This window comes from Mesocricetus auratus, unplaced genomic scaffold (assembly GCF_017639785.1).
Source record: "Mesocricetus auratus isolate SY011 unplaced genomic scaffold, BCM_Maur_2.0 Super-Scaffold_100004, whole genome shotgun sequence".
Classification (NCBI taxonomy): Eukaryota; Metazoa; Chordata; class Mammalia; order Rodentia; family Cricetidae; genus Mesocricetus; species Mesocricetus auratus.
Window position 1 is genome coordinate 97,560,162 of NW_024429189.1, and position 27,868 is coordinate 97,588,029.

The following is a 27,868-nucleotide window of genomic DNA, read 5'->3' on the forward strand; positions in this document are numbered from 1 at the left end:
CACTCTGAGCTCTGTGGCATGATGCCTCTCTCTCATGCCGCTTTTTACACTACAGTAACTAATTTTCCTTATAATACACATGATACGTCCACCTCACACATTCTCTCTTTATCTCTTGCTATCTCCACTCTTCTTTCCCACTATCCCATTTCTCTAGCCCTAGCCATATCCAGTTTGTTTCTCTCTCTCTGCTCTGGACTCTTGCAGATGCCTCTGGATATTTTCTCTCTCTTATTCACAATAAAAACCTTTCCCAATAATGGAGCAGTGTGGTATCTGCAGTTTCTTTACCGCGCCCCTAGCATACATTTTGTGTCTGACACACTGGCAGGAGTTTTGTAGCAGGAGTAAGCTCTGAGGCAGACACAGACTGAGCAGCCAGCTCAGAGGTGGCATGTACCAGAGTAGACAGAGAGGAGTGATTAGAGCAAGTGGAGAAGTGGCTGGAGAGGCAGGCTCTAGAATTTGCAGTCGAATATGATGTGTGGCAAAAGCCAACAGAAGCAAATGGTCCATACCTTAGGAAAGTCAAATCAGTACCTTTGTTTGGTTGGGAGAGACTGGGCACCTTGCAAAGGGGTCCATTTGTGCCCCTCTCAGGTGTTTGGCACAAGGTGTATGTGGGGGTGGAGACTGCTGACATGACCTCTCTATTTTTATTGTGAATAAGAGAGAGAAAATATCCAGAGGCATTTGGAAGAATCTAGAGCAGACAGAAAAAGAAGCTGACTAAACAAGGCCAGGGCTAGGGAAATAGGAGAGAATAATGGAGCTAGTGAGATAGCAAGAAGAAAAAGAGATGAAAGAGAGTGTGGGATGAACAAATCATGTGGATTATAAGGAGGACAGGTATCTGGGGGGAGAAGGGTCGGGAGATTAGCAACTTTGAAATGTGTAATAGGTACTTGTGATATTGAGGGAGCTTGGAGGAGAAGGGTCTGCCCACAGGGGCCAGAAGAGGGTATTGGAGCCCCTGGAGCTATAATTGCAGTTATAAGCTGCCTGATGTGGGTGCTGGAATCCAAACTCTGGTCCTCTGGGAGAGCAGCATTATCTGATGAGCCATCTCTTCAGTTCCTATAAAGTTTGTTGTTGTTATTGTTTTTAAATTGCAATGAGGAACCAAGCACTGTGCATCATGCCTTTAATCCCAGCACTCAGGAGACAGAGATAGGTAGATCTCTGTAAGTTCAAGGCCACCCTGGTCTGTATAGGGAATGCCATACCATCTAAGGCTGTATGGGGACACCTTGTCTCAAAAAAACCAAAACCAAAACCAGACAACAACAACAAATACAAAGTTGGAATGAGAAAGAAATTTCAGGGCTACCCAAGACAGGAGCTCAATGGTAGAGTACATGCCTAGGAGACACTGGATCTCACTTCTTGCAAAAAAGTAGAAGAGGCAGAAACCATTCCACACGTTCATGAGTTTTTTAAAAAATAAAATGTAGTGTGGAGTTAGCTAAATAGATAAAATGTGACACAAACACAGATAAATAGATAAAGTGTGGTACATACACATATACACAGTAGGATGTTATCTTTAAAAGAAGAAGGAAATCTGTCCCCTTGAACAACACAGATAAGACTGAGTTTTGGCAGTTATGTAGCAGGAAAACTGGAAAAGAAAATGTGTGTGTCAGACTGTGCCCTGTGGCCAAGGTACAAATTTTAAATAAAAAGAACTGGCATTATAGGCTCAGAAAATGATCTGTGGTTAGGCATACAACCAATGTTTTATAAGTATTAATAAGGTGACTTCATTTATGAGCCATTTATGAATCATATTTGTGGATGATTGTTTTTTATAAGCACATCTCATAGAACTTAAGTCATTTGAAACTTAGTTATTGCTTTGCTACTGATCTCTGAAAGTCTTGTGTCATATTCTTTGAGCCACTTTTATAATTTGCAAAATTATCATATTGAAATGATCATTTAGTCTGCTTGCCTGAGTTTGGGAAATAGGAGTTTTCTGTGTATCTGTGGGGTATGCCCAAACTAGTGGTTTTTATGTCAAAGCCTGTTTTGGAAAACACATTGGGTGTATTCATAACTGTGTCTTTTGCCTATAGTCCAAGCTCACTCTGACTCCATGGGTTGGTCTTCGGAAGATCAATGTGTCTTATTGGTGCTGGGAGGATATGTCTCCATTTACAAATAGTTTGCTGCAGTGGATGCCATCCGAGCCCAGTGATGCTGGTTTCTGTGGGATCTTGTCAGAGCCTAGTACTCGGGGATTGAAGGCTGCAACCTGCATCAACCCACTCAATGGCAGTGTTTGTGAAAGGCCTGGTAAGGACATAGATGAATGCAGTGCTCCAAGAGGTTTGCTAGGAAAGCATAGGAGGTGTTGTTGATTGAGTACTGAGATGCATAAAATACTCATGACAGCAGTCAGAAAACACTGATTCAGGCATATTTATTTCAGACAGAACCCAAATCCCAGTGCAGACGGAAAAAGTCTTTGTTGGTTTGAGTCATACTCAAAACCAAAAATAAAATTACTGAAAGAACTTAATTTAATCGAGCTAGACTGCTTTGTTGACCATAAAGTGTTGAGAATTGTTCTGAAAGGTAGATAATTTTCTTAGTGTTGGCAGAGAAAGGCTATGGGAGAAAGAATAACACAGAAACCTTTAGAAAAGCAGCAAATCAAGACAGTACTCAGAAAACTGCTGTGGGGAGGGGCATGGCAAAAGACACAGACAGAGTCACCCCTAGGTTGTGACAGTCCTGTGCTGATGCAGGCCCAGGGCAACCACACACAACTGATAACTCAGAAGCAAGAGGGGCAAGTGTGGGTATTTTGGGAGGTTGGATTCCATTCCCAGCAGGCCCAGTTCCAGGAAGGTATTGTACTTTGCTTGGGTAAAACTGAGTTATAGAAGAGATTCACAGCGTGGGTTAGTCTTAGGAGAGGTTTTCTAAAATACGTAAAAATGTTTGTTTATCTTTTAATCACGTGGGGTTTGTGTGTGTGTATATGGGGTCAGATCCCTTGGAACTGGAGTTACAGTTGGTTGTGAGCTTGACGTGAGTACTAGGAGTTGAACTCGGTCCTCTGGAAAAGCAATACATGCTTTTAACTATTGAGCCATCTCTCCAGCCCCCTGAATTTCTAAATTTCTTACAGGAAAGCTTTCCATCCTTGTTGAATGCTAAATGCTTTGGTGAATTTAATGTTGTCATCCCTTAAAATTGTAAATATAGACTTTAACAAACTCAAATAGTTCTAAGTTCCCTGAGGTTCATCATAAGTCACCTGTGTTCTATTAATTCTTTTGTTTCCCCACCTTTGTCTTTGGTACTTTTTGAAAAGAAAGTCCAGTTTCCTCTAAATGCTTAAGTACACTTGAATAAGCAGTACCTATGCCTCCCAAGTTTCCTGGGTTTTCCTCTGTGTAGTATAGTGCTGAACTGATTTCATAATGCATATTGAAAAGTCTTCAATCTTAGCTGACCAGTGTCCCTTTTGGACTTAATTCCCAGCAAACCACAGTGCCAAGCAGTGCCGGACACCGTGTGCCCTGCGGACAGCGTGTAGTGAGTGCACTAGCAGCAGCTCTGAGTGCATGTGGTGCAGCAACATGAAGCAGTGTGTAGACTCCAATGCCTATGTGGCCTCCTTCCCTTTTGGCCAGTGTATGGAGTGGTATACAATGAGCAGCTGCCCACGTAAGTGAAAAGAGTCTTTGAACATTTATAGGCAAGTTGGACTTGACCTTCTGCTCAAATCTGTTCAGAAGATGGTTAGACTGATCCTTCCAGATTAAAATGTGTGTATAGAATTAGGCACAGTGATCCATGCAGTAAATCAGATAAATCTAGGATAGGTCAGGAGTAACTTTTCTTCTTTGGGGTCATATTATAGTTCAATGTCTATAATGTCTCCACATTTTAATCTGCCTGTTTTATTAAGTGCTTTCCAGAAGAGGACCTCACAGGTCTCTTCTGAGTCCAACATCCTTATCTTGAAAAGGTGGGAAAAGTCTCTGTTATATGATGTATAAAATATTGGACTCTTTAAATTATTTCATTTCAGTAGTCACTATAAGGTACTAGTATTAATTCAAGGAAGTAAATCAATGTCAAAGAAAAAGTAACAACAGTAAATTCAAATCTACTTGTGATAGTGAATTACAAGTTTAATTCTTTTTTTAATAGCTGAAAATTGCTCTGGCTACTGTACCTGCAGCCATTGCTTGGAGCAGCCAGGCTGTGGCTGGTGTACTGATCCTAGCAATACTGGGAAAGGGAAATGTATCGAGGGCAGCTATAAAGGACCCATAAGGATGCCTTCACAGGCTTCTACAGGAAATGTGTATCCACAGCCTCTTCTGAACTCTAGCATGTGTTTAGAGGACAGCAGATACAACTGGTCTTTCATTCACTGTCCAGGTAAGATGTCTGTGTATCCTAGTTCAGATCTCTCACTACCTGTTTATAAAAAATAAGCCTTGACATAAAGCTAGCCAGCACAGATCCCTAACCTGCTTTTTAATTGGGTCATTTGTTTCCTCGACTCTGATTTTTGAGTTCTTTCTGTGTTTTGGATATTAATCCCCTGTCATATGTATAACTTGCAAAGATTCTCCCCGTTCTATGTGTTTCTTCTTAACTTGATTGATTTTTTTCCCCCTCTTAGCTGCACAGAAACTTTTTAGCTTTATGGAGTCCCGTTTACCAATTCCTGGCCCCAATTCCTGGGCAAATGGAGTCCTCATTAGAAAGTCCTTTCCTAACCATGTATCATGTAGGGTACTGCCTGTGTTTTCTTCTAGAACTTTCAGTGTTTTGGGTTATGTCTTTGGTCCATTTAGAGTTAGTTTTTGTCCTTCTTCTGCATGTGGACATCTAGTTTTCTCAGCATCTTTTGTTGATGATGTTGCATTTCCTACAGTGTATGTTTTTTGCCTCTTTGTGAAATATTATATGGCTGTAGCTTTTAACATTTGTTTGGCTCTTCTGTTTTATTCTGTTGGTCTGTATGTCTGTTTTGTGTCCATACCAAATTGGTTTTTATTGCTATATCTCAGTGATATATCTTGAACTCTGTGGTGGCAATCCCTGCAGTTGTATTCTTTTTGCTCAGCATTGCTTTTGCTATCTAGAGTCTTTTCTGGTTCCATGTGAATTTAGGACTTTTTTCTATTTATTTTTTTCCCCTGTGGAGAATGTTGTCAGTATTTTGATTAGGATTGCATTGGATCTGTACATTGCTTTTGGTACGACGGTCATTTTCACAGTATTAATTCTAAAGATTCATGAACACAGGATGACTCCATTTTCTAGATCCTCTCTTGATCACTGTCTTAGAGATTTGAGTTTTCATTGTAGAGTCCTTCACCTCCTTGGTTAGGTTCCTATTCCTAGATATTGTATTGTCTTTGGCACTTTAAATTGGATTTTTGTCCATGACCTCTTTCTCGGTGTTTTGTTTTGTTTGCTTTTAATCTATATGAGTATTTGTTGGAACTTAGTCTGTGCACCATGTGCATGCAGTGCCCTTTGAGGCCAAAAGGTGGCATAGTATCCACTGGGACTGGATTTAGAGACAGTTGTGAGCTGCCCTGTAGGTTCTGGGAATTGAACTCAGGTCCCCTGCAAGAATAGTCAGTGCTCTTACCTACTGAACCATCTCCCTAGCCTCGGAGCTACTGATTTTTTTTTCTTTAGAGCTGCTGATTTTTTAAAGGTGACTTTGTACCTTGCTACTTTATTGAAGTTTTGATTGTTTCTTAAAGTTTAATAATGGATTTTTGAGACTTCTTGTATATAATATCATGTCATATGTCAATAGGGATAATTTGACTTCTTTTCTTATTTGTATCCCTTTAGTTTCTTTCTCCTGCCTTATTGCTTCATTTAGTGTTTCCAGTACTGTATTGAAAAGGAGTGGGGAGCCGGGCGGTGGTGGCGCACGCCTTTAATCCCAGCACTCGGGAGGCAGAGGCAGGAGGATCGCTGTGAGTTCGAGGCCAGGCTGGACTGACAGCCTCCAAAACAATACAGAGAAACCCTGTCTCGTAAAAACAAAAACAAAAAAAGAAAAGAAAGAAAAGGAGTGGGGATTGTGAACAGCCTTGTTTTATTTATTTTTATGCGAATGGGATTGCTTTGAGTTTTTTCCCATTTAACATAATGTTGGCTATGGGTTTGGTATATACAGCCTTTATTATGTTGAGATATGTTCATTTCAGTCCTTTTCTGTCTAGGACTTTCATCATGAAAGCATTTTAATTCAGTCCTTTTCTGCATCTACTGAGATGACCATGTGATTTCATCATTAAGACTACTTACATGATTTAGTCTGTTTACTGACTTTGGTATGTTGAGCCAACCTGAATTTTTTTTTTCTGGTTTTTCTCTGTGGCTTTGGAGGCTGTCCTAGAACTAGCTCTTGTAGACCAGGCTGGTCTCGAACTCACAGAAATCCGCCTGCTTCTGCCTCCCGAGTGCTGGGATTAAAGGCGTGCGCCACCAACGCCTGGCTCAACTTGAAATTCTTATATAAAGCCCACTTGCTTGTTATGGATGGTCTTCTTGATATGTGCTTATATAGTGTTTGCTAGTATTTTATTGAGAAATTTTGCATGTGTGTTTGTCAGGGATACTGGTTTGTAGTTTGGTTGGTTTTTTTTGTTTTTGTTTTTTTTTTTTTTTTACCTAGTCTGAGTATTAGAGTTATTCTGGCTTTGGGAATGAGTTTAGGGAATGATCCTATATATATGGGATATATATGAATTATTGATTGTTGTTCTTTGAAAGTGTGGTAGAATTCTGCTGTGATTCTATCTGGTTCTGGACTCTCTTTAGTTGGAAGGCTTTTTTATTACTGTTTCAATCTCCTTGTTTGCTGTGATCTGTTTAGGTTGCTGATCGCCATATGATTTAACTTTGATAGTTTGGATGAATAAAGAAATTCTCCCATTTCTTTTAGATGTCCAACTTAACAAAATGTGACTTTTTAAAGTATTTCTTTATAGCATTCTGTATTTCTTTGGTTCTGTTGTAATGTTTCCCTGTTCATTTGTGATTCTGTTCATCTTCTTTCCTCCCTCCCTCCCTCCCTCCCTCCCTTCCTCTCTTTATTTTAGCTGGGCCAAGGGTCTCTCACTCTTCTCACCTTTTTAAAGAACCAGCTCTTAGACCCAGTGGTTCTTTGTATTGTTTTGTTGTTCCCATTTCATTGATTTTTTTTCTTTGATTTTTATTGTTTCTTGTCACCTGCTGGGTTTGGGTTGGATTTGGTTCTTGTTTTTCCAAAATTTCCCTTTGCATCATTAAGTCATTTATTTGGACTCTTTTGGATTTCTTAATGAGACCCTTAGGAATCACTTGCCTCTTAGAACTGCTTTTAATGTATCCTAGGGAATTTGTCGTGTTGTGTTTTCATTTTAATTTAGTTCCAGGAAGATTTTTATTTTTTTTCTTTGACTTTTTCATCATTCAGTAATGAGTTGTTTAATCTCTATGAGTTTATATACTTTCTAGAGTTTTGTTCACTGTTGATTTTAATTTTTATCACATAATGGACAGAAAAGATACATAGATTTTTTGTTTTTGTTTTTGTTAAGGTTTGCCTTGTGTCCCAGCATGTGCTGCTGAGTAGAATGTATATTCTTGGACATTTAGGTGGAGTAGTCTGTGGATATGTTAGATTTATTTTATGTAAGAAGTCATTTAATTCTGAGGTTTCTCTGCTTATTTATCTTTTGTCCAGATAACTTATTTATTGGAGAAGTAGGGTATTAAAGTTACATACTATTACTGATTTTTTTAAAATGAGAAGAACAAAAAGAAAAATAATTTTAAAAATCCCAAAAGGAAAGATACCAAATATGAGCCATGTTTTATGGGCAATGAGATTGTGTTTGACTTTTTTCCTCTTTCCTTTGTTTTTCAAGTACACTGTCATAAGCATGAGTTTTTATAATGAATAACAACAACAATTATTTTTATGTTGCTGTAGACTTTCACCTTGCTTTGATAATATGTTTTGTTTTTTTGGTACTAATTTGTTTTTGATATTTTTCTCAGTCTTGTTTTTAGTGAACCTGGTTTTGTTTTGTTTATATTTTTTAGACTGACCCCAAACTTGCTATATAGCCAAGGATGGCCTTGAATCAGCTTTTTCCTTTATTTCTATTTACTGAAAAATTGTTGTTAGATGGGAATCTCACTATGTTACCCAGGCTGACCTGAAACCTCTGGGCTTAAGCAAGATAGAATCATAGGGTAGGAATCCTGCCTGCCTCTTCCTTCCTAGTAGTTAGAACTAACTTTGATGATTAACATTTAGAATATATGCAAATAAACTTGTGAAATTTACTCACCCAGTCCTCCTGTGGGAGAATCAGAACCCTAAAGACTCCTTACCTTTCAGCTTGCCAGTGCAATGGACACAGCAAATGTATTAACCAGAGTATCTGTGAGAAGTGTGAGAACCTGACCACTGGCAAGCACTGTGAGACCTGCATATCTGGCTTCTATGGTGATCCGACTAATGGAGGCAAATGTCAGCGTAAGTCATTCTGGTCAACTTTGTTGTCACAAGTCAGATGGAACAGTACAGTACTTGCATTTGACTTAAATATCTTAAAGGGAAAAGGCCTCTTGGTTTGGGATATTGCCATTCTTATTAGTAACATTGTAAAGACTTCAACTGATCTGGAAGAGAAAAAAGGCTGATCTTGTAGGTTTGGGAGCAGCTGGTTAAAGCAACAAGCCAGCAGTGAAGGAGTTAAGCCCTTATGTATAAACAAGGTATAAACAGGGGCTAACATCAGGAAGGTACCTACTTCCTCTGTTCCATCTTTCCTCCTGTGGAAGCATGTCAGTTCAGGTGAAGCAGAGCAGCACTGGGGTGGATGATCAGTACTGGAGAGCCATGTCTGCAGCTTTGGGGGTGTGTGGAGGAAAAAGCTAGGAATGAGAAGTCCTGGGCATTGAGTCAGAGTGAAGACAGTAGCTTCAGTTTTTCTCTTCCATAACAAGGTACCACAGAGGCATCCAAAGAAATCTTCTACTGGAAGCCTCAGACAGAGACATAGGAGTGATGGTACATTTGAAAACCTGTGGTTGCCAGGGGAGCCCCCTTCTGAACTACACTTCTGGCCAAGACTGCAGCACCTAGCTGTGCCAGTCTGTGGTGGGGGAGCAACAGACCCCTGAGGATCCCAGATAAAGTCTTTGCAATGGCCTGGGTTTGCTTTTGCTTGGTTGGTTTTAAACAGGATTTGGGGTAGTTGAAGATAAGCTTGGTCTCCTTACCCTCCTGCCTCCACCTCCCAAATGCCCAGCTTCACATGCTCTCCCTAATACTTCCCAGGCAGTTTTAAGATTTGAATAGTTCCACATTTTCCCACTCAAGTCTGAAGTCTGAAAGCCATAGGCTACTTTATTATTAGAATATAAGTTACTGTCGGGCGCAACTCTCTTTGGTTGTCCCAAATCCGGGTTCATCTGACGCCGGCTACCTCCACCATGTCACCCAAGTTCGAACCCAACGAGGTCAAAGTTGTGTACGTGAGGCCGGTGTCACATCTGCCTTGGCCCCTAAGATCAGTCCCTTGGGTCTGTCTCCAAAAAAATTGGTGATGACATTGCCAAGGCAACCAGTGACAGGAAAGGCCTGAGGATCACAGTGAAACTGACCACCCAGAACAGACAGGCTCAGACTGAGGTGGTGCCCTCTGCCTTGGCCCTGATCATTAAAGCCCTCAAGGAGCCACCAAGAGACAGAAAGAAGCAGAAGAACATTGAACACAGTAGAAATATCACTTTCAATGACATTGTCAACATTGCCCCGCAGATGCGACACAGGTCGTTAGCCAGAGAACTTTCTGGAACTGCACAGTCTGTGGACTGCAATATGGATGGTTGCCACCCTCGTGACATCATTGATGACATCAACAGTGGTGTAGTGGAATGCCCAGCTAGTTAAGAAGCAACAAAAGAAGATATTTCAATAAAAGACATTTGATAGCCAAAAAAAAAAAAGAATATGTTACTGTCTTTTTAATCAGTAACACTCATGAACTCATTTTTTATTTCCTCCAGTTTCCAATTGAAAAATATGAATCCTATAGTTGAAAGACCCCCTTAAGCTCTAATTGAGAAAGGAGTTCTCAGGCCAAGAAAAAACTCAGTTGGTATATATTGTTTGCCTAGCTTGCAGGAAACCCTGGGTTTGGCTCCTAGCTCTGGGTGAAAATGGGTACCTGAAAAATGCAGCTGCTATTTAGGAAAAAAGAATGAGTGGAACCCAGCACTCAAGATGTGGAGGCAGGAGGCTCAGAAGCTTACGTCATCTTTAGCTATGTAATGAATTCAAGGCCAGCAGAGGCTACATGAGGTTAGGGTTGAGGTGTCAAAGCAGGGAAGGGGAGAAGAATACTCGACATCAACCTCTGGCCTTTACATGTACAAAAAATGCATGCATGTGCCTGTCAATGCCTCTCCCCCTAAAAGAAAAGAAATTGCTGCTCCTCAGATCCCACTTCTAGATTTCTTACTGTGGCCCTTCAAAACTGACTCAAGCCAGCCAGGAATGAGAAGGCAGTCTAGCTGGATATCTCTAACCTCTCTAGGATATGGAGATGAGGACAGAGCAGTGTTTGATCCATCAACAACACATCAAATATGTGATTATTGCCTGCCTGGTGTCATTTCCCACTACTCTTCAGTAAAATTTCTTGCTCAAGTTATAAAGTATTCAATATAATCTTAAGCCTTAAGAACAACATGTCAAGGATAACACAGCTCCTTGTCTTTGAGGAACCTGAAATCAGTTAAAACTAGGCCTTTGACTTTGATGTAAAACAGATACTTTGGGGCTAGAGATATGACTTAATTGGTAGAGCCTTTGTCTAGTATCCATAAAGCTCAGGGTTCAATCCCTAGCACTGCATAAACTTATCAGGTATCATACCCTTGTAGTTCCATCACTTGGGAAGTGGAGACAGAAGGATCAAAAGTTCAAGACCATCCTCTACTGGTGAGTTTGAGGCCATCCTGGACTACATGAGACCCTGCCTTAAAAAAAAAAAAAAAAGACTAAATGTTTGAGGGTTGAGAGAAAGAGAAGCACTTGGAAAGATCTCTGGAGTGTGTATATAGGCTCCTTTTATAAGGAATTTTGATAGCTTTTGAATCTGTTACCCTCAAAGAGGTACTGAGAAACCTAAACATGATCACAGTGGTTTTAGAGAGGCACCTGGCAGGGTTCCAGGAGACCAGTAAAGCTTGCCTATCACAGAGGTGCCAGGGGGCAGGACAGCTCTGAGGCACAGTTCACAGTTGTTTGAGATTCTCAGGTGATGTCTGGAGAAAGGAGTAAGACCCTGCCCATCGCCATTTCAGCAGCCTTCTCAGCCCAAGTTAATTGTGCTGGAATTCTTGCTTCTCAATTAGTGAGAGGCGTGGCCAGACTGGAGTGAGGGGCTCTTTGTCTTTCCCATGTCCCCACAACTTTCCCTGCTTTCCAACTTGCTTCAAACATACTTATTTATTAGGTAATTATAAGAACACTAACTAGTTTGATTTAAAAAGAGACAAAAGTCACAATGGGGGACAGTATTTAACTTTTTGTTAATACTTACTTTTTTTTTTAACTTTTTGTTAATACTTACTTTTTTTTTTTGAGACAGGGTTTCTCTGTATTGTTTTGGAAGCTGTCCTGGAACTCGCTCTGTAGACCAGGCTGGGCTCAAACTCACAGAGAACCGCCTGCCTTTGCCTCCCGAGTGCTGGGATTAAAGGTGTGCGCCACCAACGCCCGGCTACTTATTTACATTTTAAGACCTATTAGTATATGTATCCCTTATTTTAGTATATTTCAAATTTTGTAAGTATGTCTTAGTTAAATCCACATTATCACACATCATTTCTGTCTACAACTGCTAAGATATGCAGTGATGTGAAAAATAACCCAATATCAATAAACACAGTTGAAATTTTATGCTTAAAAAAACACTATTACTGAATAATAAATGTGTTTCTGACTTTGTGGTGACAGCCACTGAAGAACTAAAAGCTTTTATTCCCCCAAATCAAGTAACCTTCCCAGAGTCTCACAATGAGATATAGCTGAGTTGGAGCCACGTCTAATATGTTCTGATCTTAACAACTAGCCTGTTTGTGTCTCCAGGTGACCATCCCCATGTCTTAAGCTACCTCTAAAAAAGTCAACTTTTCCTCTGTGGCCTCTGCAGGGTCTTAGTTTAGTTGTTTGAACCTTGCAATACTTCTCAGAATCCTGATTCATAATAGAAAACAGCTTTTTAGATACTATGGGAAGAATATATATCGAATCTTGACATACCTTTTTAAAAGCACTTAAAATTATTTTTAAACTAGTGTTTTAGTCTTGATATATTAAATTCTTACTGTTTCAGGTGCCATACAAACATCCTTTAATCCTTTCCTTAGTCCTATGAGATGGATAATGTTACTGTCCACATCATTTAGACAAGGAAACGGGTCTCAGGTTAAGTTTCATGCTCAGAGCTCCATGGAGGACAGTGGACTCAAATGTGAGCAGACTGACAAGACTGATTCCCATTAATGTGATGCTGCAAACCTGTAGTCACAGAGGAAGAGTTGAGCACTGCTGTTTCTGACTGCCTCATGCATTCTGATGACCTCTGCATTAGTCTATATGAAAGGTTTCTCTCCGTGGTCTTATTTTTCTCCATATGGATTTTTTTAAGTATACCTTTCCCTAGCGTAATACTTTCCATTATTCACAGAAAAACAAGGCTCCACTTGCAAAGCAGAAGGCGAAGCAAGGCAGGAAGGTCCTGCGGGGCTCTGGAAGTGCTTCCCACTATGGAACCTGTCTGTTCTGAACCTTCAGGAACTTGATTCAAATGTGACCACAATAGAGCACAGATGAGGCAAACCCAGCACATGGCATACTACAAATGATCTTAAATATTTCTTAAAGAAAGAAACATAATATTGAAAGAGCCTGTCACAAAGATGGAAATGACGAGTACTTCAGGGGGGCACCAGAAAATAGCTTTGTCTTTTCTTGAATGTCGGTTCCTTTAATGTCATCTTTCTATTATTAGAAATAAACCATTAGCTGGAAAATAATGAACCTTATTCAATTTCTCTTGCGTTAGTCTGTCTTTCCTACAAACCCATTTCAGGCAAAATTATTTGTTTTAATCAAAGTCTGTGATAATAAACTGTCAAACAAGTTATGACCTGTGTTTCCTTCCTTCTCCCCAGCATGTAAGTGCAACGGGCATGCATCGCTGTGCAATACCAACACCGGCAAGTGCTTCTGCACCACCAAGGGTGTCAAGGGAGATGAGTGCCAGCTGTGAGTACCACACTCTTTGTATCAACAGTGAGGGCCAGGGCCAGGAAGCTGCCTGAAGCCTGAGATCACCTGCTTGTCTATTGTTGCCCTGAATTCCCAGGGTCTTTGAGTAGATTAGTTTGGAAGGTTGCCTTTTTTGCTTCAGACAGGTTGCCCTAGTTACTTTTCATTGCTCTGATAAAACACCATGACCAAAGTAACTTATAAAAGAAAGCATTTAATTTGGCTTATGGTTTCAGAGTGTTAGAGTCTCTATATTGAGTTAAAAGTCAATATAGGCCTGCTAGAACTATGTAATGAGACACAAAAATACATACATACATACATACATACATACATACATACATACATACATACATAATTAGTTTACATAGGAAGACCTGGATAGAAATGAGAAACAAATGTTTGAAAAATATTTTAACTGCACTTTTAGAGTAATCCACAATCCACACAAAGGTGAAAATGGTTTCCTTATAAGTAGGATCTAGCACTATCACACTTGGACTTACCCTACTTCCTTGAACAAGTGATTGTGGACTTACCCTACTTCCTTGAGCAAGCGATTATTTAACCGTTGCCTGTAGACTATTGCTGGTGGAAACTGCTGAGTAGTTAGCAGGAAAACTGATGCAAGTGGGTTAGTCCATAAGACCTGAGTAATGGTATAGTTTATGTAGAAGGATCTGCTTGGTTTAAAATGAATATAGATTCTGTGCTTTAAATATCAATAGAAAATAATTTCTTTTTTTCCTTAGATGTGAGGTAGAAAATCGATACCAAGGAAACCCTCTCAAAGGAACATGTTATTGTAAGTTTTTAAATTCTTGTTTCTAGAAGCAGAGTAGTTGAGCAAAACTACATTGCTTTCTTTAACATGGCTTGAGAATGAAATGCTGAAAGTTATAGCAAATACTCATAGGCATGAACACTGTTTTAATTGTGTGCATAGTTTCTGTTAGTCTGTCCAGAGCAGTTAGCAGGGATATACTTTCCTTATTTTCCTCAAAAGCTTACCTCATGTGCCATTGCCTAGTGTAGTCTATCATGTCACAGTTCAAGATAGAGAATGATAAGGGAGTGTCTAAACTGCAGACTGAAGTTTCACCATTCTCTCTGAAGCTGAATTGTGTCCGCCACATCTTTAGGAACAAATGAATAAAACAAAACACCAAATTATTACCTTGGAGTGAGAAGCAAATCTGGTAAAGTAACCAGATTTATGATAAATATATTTTTCTGTGTATATGGGAATCTATATAGTTGACCCAGATTATAGAACAAGAGAAAAAGGAGTTTGTGTAGACATACATAGTATAATGGTAAATACAAACTGTATAATAAAGCATGTGGGGGGGGCTCTTGACCTTAGTTAGGGAGAGTGCTTTTCTGTAGCCTTTGGGCAGGTCTCAAGTTGTGATCTCTTACCTTGGCTTCCCAAGTAGCTGGGACTACTAGTCCTATGGGATTTTAGCTATGATTCTAAAACTGATTCATCAAAGAAAATGTTAACGTGTACTTTTTCAAACTTTAAAAATTACATTTCAAAATTTGGGCCTGCAACTGTAGCAAGGACCTGTGTTCAGTCCCCAGCACCACAAAACAAAGCATTAATTTTAATTTTTTTAATTAAAAACAAGCTGGGTGTAGGGGCACATGCTTGTAATCCTAGCACTAGAGATATTGAGGCAGGAAAATCATGAGTTTGAGGTTTGGTATGAAACCTTTCTCAAATAATACTTACATTTTTTTCTTCAAAAATTTTTGTTGTCATTTTATGTGTTTGTATGTTATTGCAACATGTATGTATGTGTAACATGTGTATGCCTGTTGCCCTTGGAGGCCAGAAGAGGGTTTCAGAGTCCCTGGATCTGGAGTTACCAACAGTTGTGAGCTGTCATATGAGTGTTGGTAATAGAACCTGAGTCCTCAAGAAAAGCAGCCAATCCTCTTAATCATTTAGCTGTCTCTGCTGCCCCCAGCCTCTCTTTTTAAATTTAAGACAAAGGCCTCACTATGTAGCCTCAGCTAATCTAGAATTTGATGTGTAGAATGGCTGACTTTGAACTCATAAAGATCTGCCTGCCTTTGCCTCCTGAGTGTTGGGATTAAAGTAGTACACCACCACACCTGTCCCTACAATTTCTACACTTGATAAAAATCTTATGGCTAGGATATAGAGAGAACTTTTAGAACTGAATAAGAAAACAGTTACTTAGAGTTAAAAAGCAAAAAATTTTTTTTAAACAGGCATAGATTTACTAAAGAAAATGTGAATGAAGAATAACTAAATATCAACAAATATTTCAAAAATACTCAGCATTTTTAGATTGCCATAGGTAAATTATATACTTAAAACCACACAAATACAGGCCTGAAACGACTATAATCAATATTGGGCTGGGGACATAGCTCAGGTGGTAAAGTTCTTGCTGTGCAAGCATGAGAGCCAGTCTGACATCCAGAGCCCATAAAACAAAGCCAAGTGTGGTGGTGAGCTCTTTGAATTCAGTGCTAGAGAGGTGGGGCTCACTGCCAGGTAGTCTGGTCCACCTGTCTCAAAAACCAAGGTGGATGGCACCAGATGAATGACACCCAGGGTGATCTTTGGCCAGCACACATGGGTATACACACCAAGCTAATTCTGTGGTTTAATAGAAGACAAATATAGTCTCTTTTTGCATTCAGTCTGTTGTAATAAACCTTCTTTGGTTAACCATATTGAGAAAAAAAACTGACCTCACCAGACTGAAAAAGAATAGAGTGTTTTAATGGCCAAAACAGATAGTTACTGACAGTATCCTTAGTATCATAATGACTGGAGAAACTGGCCACTTCTTAAAGACTAAAATCTGGAAACAGAAGACAAGTTGAGGATGGTATAGTCACTTTGAAAAACCATTTGGTACGTTATTTTAAAAATTAAAAGTGGATTTATCAGCTGGAGCTATCGCTCAGGTGGTTCTGGGTTCAATCCGAAGCACCACATAAACTGGACATGGTAGCACACAAACCCAGAACTGGGGTGAGAGGCACAGACCACAAGTTCAAGGTCATTCTTGGCTACATAGTAAGTTCGAAGCCAACCTTGGACTTTGTAGTAGTAGTAGTAATAATAATAATATTAATAATAATATAAAAATAAAACCTATGAGTTGAACTTATCAAGAACTTTCTTTCGTCATGCTTTCCAGTTCCTAGTAGTCACCCATTCTGTTTTCTGTTTCTGTGAATATCCTGCATGTGGTATCTGAATGAAACTGTAGTGTTTGTCTTTTGTGTCTGCTTAATATTTGGTGTGGTGCCTTTGACACGCATCCCTGATGTAGCACACTTTAGAATTGCCTTTCTTTGGGGCCAGACATGTAGCTGAGCAATAGAGTCTGCCCTAGTGTGCACAAGGCTCCTGGATTCAATCCCCAGCACAAAAAAGATACAAGACAAAAGCAAAAGGCTTGTTTTTACATCTGAACTGATACTGCATTGCGCCTTTCATGTTTTGCTTATCTGTTCTTCTGTCAGTGGACACTTGTGTTGCTTCTACTTTTTGGTTATTGTCAGTAATGTAAACATGAGCGAATATACACCTAGAAGTACAATTGGACTATGTGGTAATTTTATGTGCGATTTTGTTTATTGAGGGACTGCTATTACTGTTTTCTGTAACACCTTACAGTTCATACAGTTCATTACATTTCCAAAAGCAATGCACAAACATTTCTGTTTTTCTACATCCTTATTGGCACCAATTTTCAATTTAAACTTATTTGGGGGGGCATTTTTCTTATAGTTTTAGTAGTAACCATATTAATGGATGTGAAAAAGTAGCTCATTGTAGCTTTGATTTTTGTATTTCACTAATGCTTCACATATGCACGCATACACACACACACACACACACACACACACACACACACACACAGGTTTTTTGAGACAGGATTTCTCTGTGCCCTAACTGTCCTGGAACTAGCTCTGTAGACCAGGCTGGCTTCAAATGCACAGAGATCTGCCTGTCTCTGGCTCCTGATTACTGGGCTTAAAAACTTAAGCCACCACACCTGGCAATCTTTTGCCCATTTCCAAGTCAGGTTTTATTGTTGATTTGTACAACAGTCTTTCAAGTTGTATAAGTCTGTGGCAGTAAGCACAGTAAAGCTGTATCAGTATCACATTGGTATATGACTGTTTTCTCCTTTCTGTATGAAAATAATAAGATTATATTTTTTGTCCCAGACTTGGAATCAACACTTTTCCCACAAAGTTCTGGTTTCTGTTATATCATTAGTTTATACATTTGTATTGTAAGTAAAGCATAGCATGTATAGATACTCACTTAATATTTGTAGATGAGTTAGATTGGAGCCAAAGCCTCCATCAGGGTCAGTAAGTAAGGTTTGCTGAGTAATTCAAAGGATACTTCAGAGATTTTGGTTTCTTTTGAAAAACCCATGTAAGTTGGCCATAGTTACACATTCCTAGAATTCTCGCATTTGGTAAGCAGAAGGATCAGAAACTCAAGACCTGCCTAGGCAACATGAGACCCAGTCTTAAAAATCCTGGGGATAATTAGTACCCTTTCATAGTTGTTGAATTTGTGAATAAAACAAACCATGCCTCCAGAGACCTTTTTTATTTTGTATGTGTTCTTTTTTAAAATTCTTATTGTATGTGTGTGGTGTGTATGATTTGCCTGTATCAACTTTTAAGTATATATTCTTTCTTTCCATAGATACCCTTCTCATTGACTATCAGTTCACTTTTAGCCTGTCCCAGGAAGACGATCGCTATTATACAGCCATCAATTTTGTGGCCACTCCTGATGAAGTAAGCATTTCTTTCAAGTTGTCTTATTTTGGGCTTAATTTTGTATGGGTTCTTTTTTTGGTCATCCTGGGCAGAAGTACTGCATAGTAATAAAGCAGTATCAGGGTATGGTATGAATATACATGTTAATCTTTTTTTAAATATTTTTCATTTACTTGACATTTTTATGCTTATATATAAAGTGTTTTGATAATGCTGAACATCTGTTACCCTCTTTTATCTCATACTTAGTCTCTCTTCTCCCCAACAAGTCACCTTCCGTGTGTGTGTGTGTGTGTGTGTGTGTGTGTGTGTGTTTGTGTGTGTGTGTGTGTGCGCACATGCACACGTGCCTCACTAAATTTAACTAGTTTCCTGCTGATTACTGGAGCTTGGGCACCTTACCAGTGACTTCAGCACTAAAGAAAATCATTTTCTCTTCTCAGGCAGCCTTTAACTGCCAATAGTTCCTCAGGGAACAAGGTAATGTTTAGAGTATACATTTTATCTTCTCTCTACTCAGAAAACAAACATCACTGAATGTTTTTAAAGTAGTAGTAGAATAATGTTCATGATGGTGTGTTTAGAAGACAAATTATTGAGTGAACAGTTTTTAAGATTTATTTTTATTTAATATGTATGACTGTTTTGCCTGCTTGTATATCTGAACATTATGTATGTACAATGCCTATAGAGGCCAGAAGTAGGTTGATCCCCTAGAACTGGAGTTACAGACCATTGTGAGCAATCATACAGGTTCTGGGAGCCAATCCAGGGTCCTCTGCAAGAGTAGTAAGTACTCTTTTTTTTTTTTTGAGACAGGGTTTCTCTGTATTGTTTTGGAGGCTGTCCTGGAACTCGCTCTGTAGACCAGGCTGGCCTCGAACTCACAGAGATCCGCCTGCCTCTGCCTCCCAAGTGCTGGGATTAAAGGCGTGCGCCACCAACGCACGGCTGAGTAGTAAGTACTCTTAACTGCTAGACCATTTCTCTAGTCCCCAATGGTGAACAGCTTTTTGAGTAAATGTAAGCGATCTTAAATTACTGTATGGAAAAATTTTGCAGATGCTCCTTAATTCTTTAAATTACTTTGTTTTGTATTTATGGGTGTTTTGCCTGCATGTATGTTTTGCCTGGTACCTATAGAAGCAAGAAGAGGGCATTGGATCCCCTGGAACTGGAGTTACAGGTGGTTGTGAACAGCCCCATATGGGTGCTGGCCATTGAACCTTGGTTCTCTGTTAGAGCAGTAAGTGGTCTTAACCATTGATCCATCTTTGTGGCACCTGGGTACATCACTTGAATGGCTGTGTGGATAGTGCGTCAGGGAGGTGTATGTGTGCATGCGTGTGTGTGCCTATGTCTATGCTAGTGGAGGCCAGAGTTCAACATCAGGTATCTCTCTGTTGCTTTCTACCTTACTTTTTTGAAACATGGCTAGTTAGGCCCCTGTAATCTTCCCGTCTTCTCCTTAGCACTAGGATTACAAGTGTATACCACCACACCTGGCTTTTTACATGGGCACTTCAGATTCCCATGCTTGTACCGTCTCCTTATCATCCTGGCTGGATTCTCTCTCTCTCTCTCTCTCTCTCTCTCTCTCTCTCTCTCTCTCTCTCTCTCTCTCTCTCTCTCTCCCTCCCTCCCTCCCTCCCTCCCTCCCTCCCTCCCTCCCTCCCTCCCTCCCTCCCTCCCTCCCTCCCTCTCTGTCTCTCTCACCCCCCCCTCTGATTTTAACGTGAGCTTATAGCAAAGTAACACAAGTGAAATTTATTACTGCCTTAGTCATAAGGAAATATCAAAAGCTCAGTTTTTCGGGGTGTAATTGATAGTGTTCACTTTATTTTTTGGTTTTGTTTTTTCGAGGCAGGGTTTCTCTGTGACTTTGGAGTCTGTCCTGGAACTAGCTCTTGTAGATCAGGCTGGTCTTGAACTCACAGAGATCCTCCTGCCTCTGCCTCCTGAGTGCTGGGATTAAAGATGTGCGCCATCACCACCCAGCTCACTTTATTTTTTAAAATAAACAAATACCCAGTCATGGTAACTATACCTATAGCCCTAGTACTTGAGAGATGGAGGAAGGAAAATCAGCAGCTCAAGGCCAGCCTCAGCTACATAGTGAGTGGATATCAGCCTGAGCTACACTCTGTAAAAACAAATAAATATTGTGGAATTTTTGTAATACTTATTAACAAGGTGACCATGAGAGTCTTTGGATTTTTCTTCATTCCCCTATTTTATTGTGTTTTATGACAGATTTCTTACTAAATTTATTCAAATATTTTTTTATAAAATGACAAGGATTTTTAGTCCCTATCATGGTAAGAAGTAGCTGTTAACTGTGTGCTATCAGCAGATACTTGTTAATATAAATAAATAAACATACATATGCCCTTGCAAAAGAAGACCAAGTTTTCTTGAATGCATTCCCTGCTGTATGAGAGAAGCCCCTTATTTGGAAATCACAATTTTGAAAATTGCTATTACAAATGTTTCCATTGTGGTTTTTCTGGTATAACTATCAAACAACAGTTTTTTAAAAAGAAAAATCTTAATATTCTAACCTGTTTTAAATACCTTTTTTAAAATGAGCATTTTCAACATGGTGGATTGATTTGTAAAATATGAGAAGACAGAATCTAGGGCTGGAGAGATGGCTCAGAGGTTAAGAGCAATGACTGCTCTTCCAGAGGTCCTGAGTTCAATTCCCAGCAACCACATGGTGGCTCACATCCATCTATAATGAGGTCTGGAACCCTCTTCTGGCCTGCAGACAGAACACTGTATACATAATAAATAAATAAATCTTTTTAAAAAAAAGACATTAGTTTAAAAAAAACCACCAATATACATAAATAAGTTTTTTTCCAAAAAAGAATATAACATCTGATTGGTTTACAAAACAATTATTTGGTCCTGTCTTAATTACTTTTTATTGTCATGGCAAATACCATGTCTAAGGCAACTTTCAAAGAAAGCATTTAATTTGGGGCTCATGGTGACAGTGGGTGAGATTCTATGAGCATCATACCTGGGAATATGGCAGTGGGCAGGTAGGCAGGCATGGTGCTGGAGCAGTAGCTGAGAGCTTACATCTTATCCTTAGGAAGAAGACAGAGAGAGAAAGCTAGCTAACTGGGAATGGCATAGGTTTTCAAACCTCAAAGCCCACCTCTAGTGACTTACCTCCAACATTGCCACACTTCCTACTTCTTCCAAACAGCTCTGCCAAGTGGGTACCAAGCATTCAAGTATATAAGTCTATGTATGCCATTCTCATTCAAACCACCATAGGCCCCAAGAACGATGTGTTAGTGAAGTTTCAGTGAAAACTAAAAGCATCATCAGAATTTACTGAGCACAGCAAACAGTGACTTTTGTCCAGCTCCACAGATTCCTCAGAGTTAAAACTTTAGTTACTGAAACCAAGAACTTAAACTGCTATAAATGGAAAACAAGACTTTCAAAGCCAAGAAATCATATCCAGACGTATTTTTCTTTTTTAAATAAATTTTTATTTAAATTAAAAACAATCTTATTTTACATACAAATCCCAGTTCCCTCTCCTTCCCCCTCCCTGTCCTCCCATGTCCCCTGTCTACCCCTCATCCCACCCCCCATCCACTCCCCAGGGAAGGTGAGGCCTCCCATGAGGGATCGTCAAAGTCTGACACATCATTTGGCGCAGGACCTAGCATTCCCGACATATTTTTCTTGTAATAATTTTAGTGAGAGAAATATTTTTTAAATCAAGGGTGAATATAAATTGTATTTTAAATTTAGTACATTTTACTTATGTAAGATTTTTAGAAACCAGTTCCTATTTGAGAGGTATTTTATAATATGAATTTCAGTTATCACTAAATAGAAATTGAAAGACTAGATAAAATGTCTTCCTGGTAAGTGGGAACCTTGTTCCTTTGGGAACAGCTGCTCAGAAGTGCTGAAGATACACTCCTTTGACAGAGGGCAGAGGGTGATAGTTCTTTCTGATAAAGTACTGGATTTCACACTTCTATGGGAGGCAAATGAAATTTTATCTTAAGCTTATTACTTGTGTTATGGAAAATAGGCAAGAAATGTCACCTCTTTATATAAGCATGAGCTCCTCTTCAGATATAAAATAGTCTGTAATTAGGATGCTTGAGAGTAGAAAGACCTGCTTGTTGCTGTGTCTTAAAATCTGAAAAGTGTTAACAATTTTCTAATTGTGTGCATTTCTCACCAGCAAAACAGGGATTTGGACATGTTTATCAATGCCTCAAAAAACTTCAACCTCAACATCACCTGGGCTACCAGCTTCTCAGGTAAAGACACACCTGTAGGAATGATGGAGTATCAAATGTAGTGTAGGAGTTGGAGAAGGAGGCTCTGGAGCTACATGAGCTCAGAATCTACCTTTGCCACTTAGTAGCCATGGCACCTTGAAGAGCATGCCAAGCTCCTCTCTAACTGAGGGTTGCTCAGAATGAGTAGCCACAGCCCTTGCCTCCAGCATTGTAGGGTTGGGTTTGTTAGGTTGGGTTTGTTAGGTTGGGTTTGTTAGGTTGGGTTTGTTAGCTTAGGTTTGTTAGGTTGGGTTTGTTAGGTTGGGTTTGTTAGGTTGGGTTTGTTAGCTTAGGTTTGGTAGGTTGGGTTTGTTAGGTTGGGTTTGTTAGGTTGGGTTTGTTAGGTTGGGTTTGTTAGGTTGGGTTTGTTAGGTTGGGTTTGTTAGCTTAGGTTTGGTAGGTTGGGTTTGGTAGCTTGGGTTTGGTAGCTTGGGTTTGGTAGCTTGGGTTTGGTAGCTTGGGTTTGGTAGCTTGGGTTTGGTAGCTTGGGTTTGGTAGCTTGGGTTTGGTAGCTTGGGTTTGGTAGCTTGGGTTTGGTAGCTTGGGTTTGGTAGCTTGGGTTTGGTAGCTTGGGTTTGGTAGGTGCTCCCTCCCTGCTTTGCTGCCGCCTCTTATCCCTTTGCTGTGCCACCTTCCTGCACTATGATCACTTCTTACATCTGTGCTTCACAGGTAAAAAGTTAAAATGACTCACGGTTTTAAGAAATGAAAGGTCTTTAAATGAAAAGGGATTTTAATATGTAGATATATCCATACTTTGGGAATTAAACTGTGTCTGAAGAGCAGAGTTTTTCCTTTCTTGTTTATTTTATGGTGATTCAGTAAAATTCTGATGACCCTGGTGTGGCAGTTAAGATATGAACCACTCCATAACTTGTTAGCTCTGTAGATAGACCTAGGTTTGAATTTACCTGCACTGTGGTGTTGAAGAAGTTATCAATTTTTTTCTTTTTAAATTGTTTTTTAAGTTTGTTTTATTTAATTGTATGTTTGTGTTTGCCTGTAAGTATACCATATATGTGCAGTGCTTTTGAAGGCCAGAAGAAGGCATCGGATGTCCCTCCCCCTAACTGGAGTTGCGGGCAATTGTGGGCTACCACATTGGTGCTGGTACTCAAACCCAGGTCCTCTGAAAGAGCAACCAATTACTCTTAAATGCTGAGCTGTCTCTCTAGCCCCAAGTTACCTAAGTTTTCTGTTACAGCTTCCTTCTGTATGAAATGATATGGTAAAAATGCCTTGTTATCCAATCTTTTTTATATTACAACATGATATCTACAAATGTGTTGGGCCATATTCATCACTATGTTTGAATTGTAGAGTATTACAAGGAACAAATGAAATAAAGGAAGTACTTGTAGTGCTTGAAGTTTAACTCATGCACGAAGAACTGCCTTTATTTGTTTGTTTCTTTCTTTCCTTATTTATTTTGAGTCTGCACATATTCATGTTATTGGACAGTGAAGTATATAAAATGTGGTAGGACTGTCTGGGAACAGAATTATACTAGATAGGGTCCTAAATGCAGCTGGTAATAGAAAGGACTGATGAGTAGCTGCTTGAGCTCCTTCTTTGTTAAGACTGGAGGACATTCCTGCTTAGGAAGTGATGGGTGAATAAGTGTTGCTGGTACAGGGACCTGAAGCATTGTCACTTTTTACAAAGGATTGGAAGTGTTATGTGCAGAGTGAAGGCCAATGCTGTTTTATTTTATATGTATGAATGTTTTGCCTGCATGTATATGTCTGCTTCACTTGTGTGCCTGGTGCCCATGGAGTTCAGAAGAGAGTGCTGTCTGCTTTAGAACTGAATTACAGATGGTTGTGAGCTGCTGTGTGAATGCTGGGATTCTAATCTGGAAGATTAGCTATTGGTGCTCTTAACTGCTGAGCCATCTCCCTAGTCCCCTCTAATGCCTCTTTAGGAAGGACTCTGGTGATAATTTCATGTTCTCGTCTGCTGTTTTCAGTGTGGAGAGTTTGGATACAAGTTTGTGTGTCAGTTTACTTAGGTTCTAACCCCAGCTCCATTCCCTGTGGGCTTCAAACCTGAGGCAAGTTACTTAATGAATTCTTGGAACTGCAGTTGTTCTAATCTGTAAATTAGGGTGGGTGGGTGTTGTATGGAGTAGAAACTGAGCTCATAAGGCTAGTCCTTTGACGTTGTAAGTGGTCAGTAAGCATTACCCTCATTACTAACGAGGGAAGACTCTTATCTACTGTCATGCTCCACCTCCTCCAAAAAAGAATCTTTATTTTCATTCTTTGCTTCCTTCTAGCTGGAACCCAGGCAGGAGAAGAAATGCCTGTTGTTTCAAAAACCAACATTAAGGAGTACAAAGATAGCTTCTCTAATGAGAAATTTGATTTTCGCAACCATCCAAACATTACTTTCTTTGTTTATGTCAGTAATTTCACCTGGCCCATCAAAATTCAGGTAAGATCTTCTTTTTAACATCACCGTTTGAAGATGCTGAAATCTCTTTAGTGAAGACTAAATTCACTCAGTTGGAATTAGTGGTAACCGAAAGGTACAGTGATGCTTTCTTTGCCTTTGAGGATCCTTGACATAAGACTGAGTAGCACATGGATGTTTCTTCTAGGGACTGGGGAGGTGCTCAGTGAGTGCAGGGCTTGCTGTGCAAGGATAGGGACCTGGATTTACATCCTCTGCACTCACATAGAAAGGGGACATGCAGTGTACCTGTCCCCCCAGTACTGGGAAGCAGGAGACAAGAAGACCCCTATGCTTGCTGGTCAGACAGTTCAAGCTGAACCTGCGAGCTCTAGATGCAGTGAGAGACCCTGTGGCAAAAAAATAAGCTAGAGAGTGATTGAGGAAGACACACCCAATGAGCTCTTGTCTCTCTATGCATGTACACATATGTATACCTTCACACATGTGCACACACGGAATATTCTGAATGTGTCATATCACATGTGAAGAAGGGGTCAGAGCACTTTTAAAAGCAAGTTAGAAGCTATGCAAGGTATTACTTTTGTAATATCAGGGCTTGAGAGACCAATGCAGGATGATCACTCTGGGTTTGAGACCGTAGCAAGACTTTGCCAAAAAAAAAAAAAAAAAGAAGAAGAAGAAGAAGAAGAAGAAGAAGAAGAAGAAGAAGAAGAAGAAGAAGAAGAAGAAGAAGAAGAAGAAGAAGAAGAAGAAGAAGAAGAAGAAGTAGTCAAAGTCGATTGGCATGTAATTATGTATTTATTCCTTGAGTACTTGCTATATATCTAGAAATACAAAGTTTTAATATGGAATTGAGTATAAATGAAACAAGTACATGTAACCAATAAAGTACAAAAAACGACATAAGAAAAGATACCAAAGTTACAATTTAGAGTAGATAGTGAGGCAGCAGCAATAGACACTATGAAATGCTGTGTAAAAAACGTAGACTTTATAGTTGAACAGACAGGGGTTTGATTCTTGACTCCACACAAATCATGGAACCACTCCAATTTGCAGATTCTTTATGTTTGTCACCTGAAGGGTAGTCACAGGATTAGTATTACCTGCTGTGACTTCTTTTGTTGTCAACCTTCTCTATGGTTCCCAGGAAGCTAGTGTGTTCCTATCCAAGACCCATGGCCCATTTGAAATTTTTATAATGGTGTTCTCTGAGTTCCTGTTCCCTATTTCATTTTGTGTGAATGTGCTGCCAAGGAAGTGTAGCTGCTTGATGGGGTCTTATGCATTTTCACCTGATCAGCTTTAGAAGTAAGTCAGTAAGGATCGACTGGCATAGGTTTGGAGCTTAGTTTTTTCCACTGCTCCTTTCCTGTCTAGTTGGTCTCTAACCCTGTTCAACTTCTTTGTTGCTTCTCCCTTTGCCCGTGCAGTTTCCTTCCTTGCCAGAATTTCAAGCAAATATCATGCTCCCTTTTTCCATTTCCCTTTGTCTAGTCACATATCAGCCCACAGTATAGCTTCCTTCTTCCCCATACATGGAAACTACCTTGTTACATAGAAACCGCTAGAATCACCATCTTGTATTTCTGCTTTCCTTTCTTTATTTTTTTAGTCAGTCATTTGGGGGAATTTACTTCATTGAACACCGGGGTAGCCTATAGTTTTGGCCTTGGTTGTCTTCTTGCTTCATTTCACAGAGGTTCCTGGGTGACTTAATCCTACTGGTGTGTGCTGGTGCTTCTCAGTGCTATCTCCAGCCTGACTCCCATGGAAATGTCACACTAGTATTCTTTGTTGCTGCCTTGACATCTCTACCTGGATATTCACAAACTTCCTGTGTGCAGTGCATACTCATTCTTATTGACTTCACCCCAACATTCTACACTTCCCTCCTCAGTAGATATGAGGACTAGTCTCCCTGTTTCACAAGCCATACCTGTTGTATCTGTTGTATTCCTGATATAAATTCAATGGACATGATATGTTATTTCCTTAGTTCACACATTATTAGATTCAGTATGCCAATATCTGTTTGATTTGTGTCTAAGAGATTGTCCAATAATTTTCCTTCACTATCACTTTAATCTTTTAGAGCATGTGTGTGTGTGTGTGTGTGTGTGTGTGTGTGTGTGTGTGTGTGTGTGTGTGTGTGTAGGTCAGAGGACAACTTTAAGGAGTCACTTCTCTCTTTCCACCATGAGATCACAGGGGATCAAACTCAGGGTTTGTAGTAAAGTCAGGCTTGGTAGCAAATGCCTTAGCTGACCCAAACTAACATTTATTAATTACAACTTGAGGAGGATTTTTTCCATCTATGTTATGTTGTGTTCCATTGTTGTGTTATTGAGACAAGGTGTTACTATATAGCCTTGGTTGACCTGGAACGTACTATGTCACATTTCTCAACTCACAGAGATCTACATGCTTCTGCTGGAATTGAATTTAGGCTTTTTCATCTTTTGAAGAGGTTAGAAGTACATGGCTATTTATACTTGCTAAGTCATTTGATTCTAGTATTTTATTTGTAGAGATTTTTTTTACATCTGCTGAATTAACTTTTTTGGATATTTTCTATATTTTTCTTCTAAATGAGTCATTTTGGTATTTCTTTCTGATAGTAGTTTACTTGTCTTAAATGTATTGATATGAACTTGTCCAAACTATCTTTGTACCTAATTATTGCAGTACCTGCTCTTGTATAAACCATTTTTGTAAACTAGTGTCCACAGCTGCATCATTCCCAATAGTACAGAGATGTAAATAACCCAAGTGCCATTAAGCAAACGAGTAGATAAATAAATGTGGTGTTATATGTATAGTAAAATATGATGTCATCTTTAAAAGAAATGAAGGAACTCAGAGTGAAGCTGATACTTAAGTAAGACTCTGATACCTGTTCTGACATGGACTGGGGAGATGGCTCTGTGAGAGAAAATGTTAGGTCTCCAGAACCTCTGAAAAACCAGATGCAAATGCAATG

At 39.5% G+C, this 27,868-nt stretch overlaps 1 protein-coding gene and 1 pseudogene across 3 annotated transcripts in view; both read left to right on the forward strand.

Moving 5' to 3' along the window:
* Atrn (attractin) overlaps positions 1–27,868 on the forward strand; it is a 143,235-nt gene that overhangs the window by 78,310 nt on the left and 37,057 nt on the right. For all 3 annotated transcript variants that reach the window (XM_040744839.1, XM_040744838.1, NM_001281636.1), the window contains 9 exon segments: positions 2,079–2,298; positions 3,496–3,681; positions 4,171–4,404; positions 8,393–8,530; positions 13,246–13,339; positions 14,095–14,147; positions 18,066–18,160; positions 22,368–22,446; positions 24,746–24,903. In XM_040744839.1, the coding sequence (XP_040600773.1) occupies positions 2,079–2,298; positions 3,496–3,681; positions 4,171–4,404; positions 8,393–8,530; positions 13,246–13,339; positions 14,095–14,147; positions 18,066–18,160; positions 22,368–22,446; positions 24,746–24,903 (1,257 nt within the window).
* On the forward strand, positions 8,545–11,615 carry LOC121140524 (annotated as a pseudogene).